Genomic DNA, 7,547 nt, shown 5'->3' on the forward strand with positions numbered 1-7,547 from the left:
GCATCCGCAGTAAAATGTACTTCATCATGCAAGGCTCACCTCATTTTAAAGAATGGTTCCACTCAGTGTTTCAAATGAGTAATAATTAGTGTTGCACGGAGATCTCATTTTGATAGGTGGTAGGTTGTTTAAAACATTGCCATGCATCATATTTTATGTGTATCATATCATCTTGCAGGTGAAATATTGCAAAGTTCCTGGTAACTATACAGCCAAAAACCTAAAAAAAAAAAAAACTCACCTCAAAATGATTTTTGTTGTCTACATACTTTCATATATACTCTTATTTTGAAACCAAAGCTCTGGATAGTGTTCAGCATCAGTGATCACAGCACATTTATAGCAGGGAATATCACACCCTGGGAGTAAACAAAACTTGATGAATATCTTTCCATATACAGCAGAAAATGTTTAAGTGACACAATATGTTTCAACATACATAAACTGAATGACATCTTAATATTTGAAACTACAAATTTCCAGGTGTTTTTAAAAAATTTAAGCTGTTAAAATGGTAAAATATTGGCACCTGAATGTGGAACAAATGCCTTTCTTTAAGAATCTGAACATCCACACTCAAAACAGCAACATACATGCAAATGAGAAGGATTATGCACACACACACACACACACACACACACACACACACACACACACACACACACACACACACACACACACACACACACACACACACACACACAGAGAGATGCTGTCTCCTTCTCTGGTTCCTCACCTGAGATGAAGGTAGTAGGTGAGTCTGGAGACCATTGTGTCCGTCTGTGTCTGCGTCCAGTCACACAGTCTTTAACGGAGCATGACCTGCTGGCCATATGCTGGGAGATGATAGTAAAACACTCACACACTGTGACGAGTGGATTAGCCACAGAGGTCAATCAGATTGTTCTGCTCCTCCATCTGGCCCCCCATCATCCTACCTTCCCCCCACTACTCTGTCTGTCCACTTACTACCAATCACTCACCGCCCTCTCGGACTCTGCTGCACTGTGACAAATAGTGCTTCCACACACAATATGGCAGCATGTTTGGTGCATGTGATGAGGGCAGTTAATGAGGACAGTAGAGTAATTGCTATAATAGGCTGTCACAGAGGCAGGGAGGATGATGCCTTACAGTAGCTCTGGAAAACTCACAATGAAGCGTGGGGCCCTGGTGAATTAAAAAAAATATCTTCGAACAGCCTATTCATATGAGCCATCTAACTTTTCATTTTTTAATTTGGTCACATATGTTCATTGTTTTTGGAGTTTTTCTACCAAAGCTTGAATATTTAAACTTAAGTTCAGTGGTGGAATGTAACCAAGTACATTTACTTAAGCACAATTTTGAGGTACTTTACTTGAGTTTTACCATTTTCTGCTACTTTATACCTCTACTCCACTACATCTCAGAGAAATATTGTACTTTTTACTACATTTATTTGACACTTTAGCTACTTGTTACCTTACATAAAAAAACATATATGCTTTTGTGATATGATGCAGAAATGTAATACTAATCTATACCCAGTAGTTTATAAAGTATGTAAAAATGATTCCAAATTGAAGAACTACAACATTAAAATGTATGTGTTAGGGATAAATAAAAGAATAATATAATATTCTATAATAATATAACACTTTAAAAGGAGCCGTTCTACATAATGAGTACTTTTACTTTTGATAATTTAAGATTTTGTTGATAATAATTCTGTACTCTTACTTTAGTAACATTCTGAATTCAGGAGTTTTACTTGTAATGGAGTATTTTTAAGTAGTAAAATATCTGGGTATTTCTTTCACCACTGCTTAAGTTTCACATTTTCTTAAATCACATTTTTATAAATGGGCAGGTTGCTGTTCTGGAGGCAGAGATTGTTCAAGTACGCCCCCTAGAGTTTCTTGGTACACACAACAACTAGTGGTTCTTGTATCAAAATGCAAATGATCTCCAAGTACTTACACTACAACACTGATAATCTGAAACTTGCACTGTGTCACACTTTGCTCCCTGAAGTGAACCACAACCACTTATTATCAACACCCATAAATGTCTAAAGTCAGTGTGTTAAATATATAAACTGTAAAGAAACTTAGTGATCATGTCCTCTAACATTTTCTGCCAGAACCAGTGATTTTACATTTACACACTCATTATGCATTCCTTTGTCATCAGATAAACTCTAAATTTACACTGACAATCATAATTTGTACAACTGAAGTAATTTATTTCACACAAAAAAATTAATTAAAAGGAACATTAATCCAATTATCTTCTACATTAAACTGTAGCCAAGTGTAATTTAAGAAAAACCGATAATGAAAATGTGCTATTTCCAATTTATCTAAAACAAAGACGAGATATCTTAGAAGCAAAAAAAATTTTTTTTAATTTTATTTTTTATCATTATCACCTCAAGAGTGACCAGACCCCATGCAAATATGTAACACTCCAGCGAACACAGTCTTAATATTTAGGTATTTAGGGTGAAAGCAAATTCTGCATATCCTCAAACAGAAACAGAACTGTTGAGCTACATAATTAACAAACATTTGAGGAACTTTAAAGAACTTAATTAACTCTTTTACGGAAATTAACTGTACAACATTATTCCTTTCATAACATATGCAAAAAAAACAAAAAAAAAACACAAAAAGGTTTAACTTTCAGAATACGCTGTACTGGAGAGAAAATGTGCTGTTGAACCTTGAAGTTTGTTGTTTACATTGTCATCTGCAACACAAACATTTTATAAATGAGATCAGTATTTATGAAAAGCTCAAACACGATGCAGTGTTTCTCTGTCTTGTTAAATTAATATCTAATTTTGTACTGGGCAGTAAAATTTGAGCGCCTCATTTTCATCATAAAACATATTTTAGCACTCAAAAAACTACTGGTCGAATGATACTTCAACTGTGTGCCTATTGCTAAGAATCATGGGAGCTGTAGTTTGTTGTTTTATCTTGGTTAAAATGATAAGAGATTAAATAACCTGGATGAATATTGATGATTTCTTACCTTTTTACTCGTCTTTACATCTTCACTTGCTCCTCAAGTCTTTGAACATCTTGGAGTACACGTCTTTCTGCTTGTCCAAGCTCTCTTTACAACATCTGAAACATGGAAACTATTTATTATACACATAGAATATCTTCAGTGATTTGTTGCTCAGAGTAGCCAAATATGCCATACAATAAGCATATGTGAACACATTAATATAAGTTTGATCATTCTACCTTGAAACTAATGCAAATTTCTGGCCCACTGAGCCACACTGCCTTGACAACAGCGTTAATTCCAAACATCCTGAAATGTGTCAACAACAGTTCATCTTACATTGCCACCTTCCTCAGCAGGTTGTTAATGTCGCTGTCGAAGGGCTTTTTTGCTTGAGCAGTTATGAGGCAACCCTGGGCGCTCTCGTACTCATGCAGCTCCAGATACGCCTGGCAGAGATGACATCAGTGTGAATAATGGACTCATTGTTATCACGAGTGTAAGCAGTTAGCAACAGAGGGACCCAAGGGGGTGAAGGTCAAGCTGCCCATGGATCCCACAGTGTATAAAGTAAATAAATATATACTTCAATTCTAAACCAAAATGTACAAAAAAAACAACAACATTATCATTAGTAGTTTTTCATTCAACATAGCAAACTTAAAGGTCTTATTGAACATTTTTATGTAGACGAATAAAAAAAATAATACCAGTACAGGCATTTTACCTAAAAACGTGGGTCAACCTCACACAAATTGCAACAAAAACAAACTCAATGGATTTTGTGTCCTCAATATGCTCTGAATGGGAGAAAAAAAGTCGAAGGAATTGTATGAGGGGCAAGTTTTAAAAATAATGATATGATATGATCCTACAAAAAACGCCTATTTAGCCATATTTCGGTGACCGTACAAGCTTACATTCTTGTACATGCTAGATTTGACCATGCTGTATTTTTTCCTTGAAGCACAAAAAACAAAACAAATACCGCTGTCAAATACCAATTACGAAATACTCCAAAGTAATTGTATTTAAAATACAAGTAACAGAAACACTGCCCATCTCTGATTGTAACCCTTCCCAATATGACGGCGCGTTGCTGTGGTAACCCGTTAAAAACCCTCCCTGGGACTGCTGCCGAAGACTCATGTTTCTCCTCCTTTTCTTCTTTCTTCTTCTGCTCCACACACCGCTGACATCCACTCACTAACTGATAGGTAGTCTATCTATTCACCTATTTATCCATCTATCTATCTATCGGTCTATCTATCTACCAAAGCTTTCCATCGCTGGGCTGTTATGTTGCTGACTCATTCTGACATCAAACTCTCCTCCTCCCTCTAGTTCTCGTCGCCGAGGGGTCTGACAAAGCGTCAGTATGTGACGAGTTGGGATGAGAAAGTGTTGGAAGTGAATGCAATGGAACGGCAGAGGGAGAGTGTGACATCTAGTGGCTGAATATTATCAATGTTATCAATATCACCTTTAATACACTTCTCCAAAGATTGCATGTGGTTCTGCCTGTGCTGTCACGTCCCTATTTTTAACCTCCTTGGCGACTTCAAAACATTTGATATCAGGCACACTTTAAAGACCTCCAAGAGTCTGTGAGGATTTTTATCTGATGGTTTGGAGCCCCGTCTGACCTGACCGCAGCGGAAAAGAGCCTTTGTGTTGGCAGAGTCTATCTCCAAGGCTTTCTTGCCGTATTTCAGGGCTTTGTTCGGGCTGTCCAGACGGACCTCGGTGAGAGAAAGGTTCAGATAGAGAGGAAGCAGCGCTGTCTTGATCCTCTCTGTCTCTGCATCGCTCTCTGTTTCCCTGTTTCCTAGCAGCTTCGTTGCCTGTAGGCCAAGCACAAAATCCATTACAAAACACATTTTCACCGTTACCAGTACACACAAATAAAGGACCTGGAAATAGAATGTGGTTTTTTTTATACACTCTTCAAGATTTACCTGTTTATAGCGATCTTTGGCGTTGTCGTAATGGCTCTGGTTGAAGCATCGGTTGCCAAAGCTGCGTAGAGTACTGACAACTTCGAGGAGCGTGGACAGAGGAACTGTGTTCTGCTCCTCCTGAACACAGAAGGTAAAAAGCAACGCAAAATAGCCAAACAGAGATCATCCAAAGGGAATTTTTCTACCTCCTTCTGTCTTATTTTGGCTATTAAAAAAATTAATCATAAAAAGAGCAATAGGTTATACGCTATAATGCATGTGCAGAAAAGGATAAGTTTAGAGGTGCATAATCATAATCAAGATTCCTCAGTTCTTCTCCACAACTGCAGAAATGCAAATGCATGCATAAGTGGATGAAAATGTAAATAAATCTTCTGTTAGTAGCATGACAAAAGCATGTATTTGCTGTCAAGTGGCCTACGAACAGATTCGTTCTTAAGTGGCTCGTACGAGTGATTTAGAAGAACTTGTCTCATTTACAATTCTCATGAACGCGCACTCATTTATGCACAGGTGGCATTCATCATGTTTACGCAGGTCATTTACACAGTTATCTGAATTTAGGAGCGTTACCTCTCAGTACGCTCAGACCACGACAACAACAGGACACCTGAAGCCTCTCCCCTACCGGACACATCGCGATGAAGTCGTCCACTTGAGCCGAGTCCAGGAAGTCGACCATCTGAATCTCATACAGAAGCACTGCAGCGGCGGGAATGAACGGAGGACAGCCGAGGTCCCCGTACGCATACCGGGGCTGGAAGAGGAAGCGAGAGAACTCTCCTTTCCGCATGGTCAACAGGCCCACCTCCAGTCCGAACACCGTCACATCTGTTTGAATTATCATTTCCAAATCAATCAAGGAGAAAGCGTCTATTGAACCTGCACAAAGAATTACTGACCTTTCCCTAACTTCATCATCCGGGGGTACTTGAGGTGCGTGGTGGTTTCAAAAGGCCGGTCAGAGTATTCCAGGAAACCAGAGTAATGGACTGTGGAAGGAGAATAAAGAGAAGTTACGGCAGGACAAAATAAAAACTGCGTCAGGAGTTTTTTAGAATAAATTTACACTTGTAAATACTCAATACTGAAGCGTTTTCAGGTACAGGTGGGCCCTCTCCAGGTTGTACCACCTCTTTCAGGATCCCTTCATCTCCCAAGACATCATCCATCTGCTGGCGAAGTTGATCAAACGGACTCTACAAACGGCAGGAAAAGCCTTGAAAGAACTCCAGTGTTTCACAATCAGTTCCATCTGTGTGTAAATACATCTGTTATGTATAGTGTTATTATCCTTAGTTATTATCAAAGCACATGGTTGCAACTGTACTGTTGGTCCAGAGGAAATTTAGTCTCACAGTAGTTTTCATTCTACTGAAAGGCTTTGAAACAAAGACAAATCTACTATTTACAAAAATGCTGATGAGAAAACTGCTATAAGGAAAGCTCAACAGCATTTTATTCTTTTGTCAGCTTATTGATTTGAGCTTTTGTTGGTGATTTGTTTTGTTGTTTGTGTCACACAGCTGATGCTGCTGTGCTAAATGAATTATGAAGTTTATAATAAAGTTTTTCTATACAATATTTATTTGGTACACATGTATAATTTGTACACTTTAAAGTGCTTCATTAAAATTTCATATAACCATTTATGGGTTTTACAGTGTGTCAAGTAACATTAAAATATAAGATACCAACTCCTGATGACGTTAAAATTCAAGTTTGAAGAGATAATGTTAATGTTGTTTCACTTAACTCATCTGATTTGTACAAAATTAAACTTTAAACTAAACTTTACATGCTTAACTTAAACTGTTAAGTTAACTGGTATGATCACTCTTTAGCCTCATTCACATATATGCTGAACAGTAGACTATAATAATAACATTTCTTAACATTAGAAAAGACTGATGCTGACTTAACTTATGAGTAATGACCTCAGCTGAACTAGCTGAGCTGCAGTAATGTGGATTTTAAACTCTGGTGTCAGCAGTCAGCCTCTCACTGAGACATCAACATCCTGCAGCTAGCTAGCTTCCACTTAGCCTGCTAGTTAGCTCGCCATGCTAACCCTCTTCACCATGGTAAGGTACCGGAGTGTTCCTCCTCAGCTGCTCTTCATCGCTTATTAACCTCCGGATACTGGATATTAACCCGTTACCTGACATTTAGTCGGTTTATTGTACCTTAGTCTAACACGTGGTTTAGCCTGTTTGTGAGTAAAAGTAGTTTAACTGTGTTTTGGGGTCAATCAATCAAGTAGTGACGTCAGGTTGCAGCGTGAGGGCGGGGCTGGACGTCACAGAGGTCAATGTGTGTCAAGGTTACAGACTACTAATACTGCTATTACCCCAATATCATGTTTACTGTTAGGGTCACATTGAGGAAAGAAATTCATCTGAGATTTAGAGAATAAAGTCGTAATATTATGAGAATAAAGTCATAACATTATACACTATACTACTATACATATATATACTACTGTATATATATGTATAGTAGTATAGTAGTAGTAATTTTATGTGTTATTTTCTTTTTTTCTCGTATGACTTTATTCTCGTAATATTATGACTTTTTTCTCGTTTA

The 7,547-nt window shown here is 37.8% G+C and overlaps 1 protein-coding gene across 2 annotated transcripts; it reads right to left on the minus strand.

Moving 5' to 3' along the window:
• Window positions 1-2,205: 2,205 nt before the first annotated feature.
• On the minus strand, window positions 2,206-7,264 carry fkbp6 (FKBP prolyl isomerase 6). Of its 2 annotated transcripts, none has more exons than XR_012591463.1 (9): window positions 7,055-7,264; window positions 6,043-6,160; window positions 5,864-5,953; window positions 5,590-5,792; window positions 4,959-5,078; window positions 4,647-4,844; window positions 3,240-3,449; window positions 3,022-3,116; window positions 2,206-2,733 (listed from the first exon to the last, which is right to left on the minus strand). XR_012591463.1 is itself a non-coding variant. In XM_074616063.1 (9 exons), exons 1-8 carry the CDS (start codon window positions 7,127-7,129, stop codon window positions 3,044-3,046), a joined length of 987 nt encoding a protein of 328 aa, XP_074472164.1. In that variant the 5' UTR covers window positions 7,130-7,263; the 3' UTR covers window positions 2,206-2,733; window positions 3,022-3,043. The 2 variants fall into 2 exon arrangements, 1 of the variants encoding a protein (XP_074472164.1); XM_074616063.1 differs by having other exon boundaries at window positions 3,340-3,449; window positions 7,055-7,263.
• Between the last annotated feature and the right edge of the window lie 283 nt (window positions 7,265-7,547).

This window comes from Sebastes fasciatus, chromosome 18 (assembly GCF_043250625.1).
Source record: "Sebastes fasciatus isolate fSebFas1 chromosome 18, fSebFas1.pri, whole genome shotgun sequence".
Taxonomy (NCBI): domain Eukaryota; kingdom Metazoa; phylum Chordata; class Actinopteri; order Perciformes; family Sebastidae; genus Sebastes; species Sebastes fasciatus.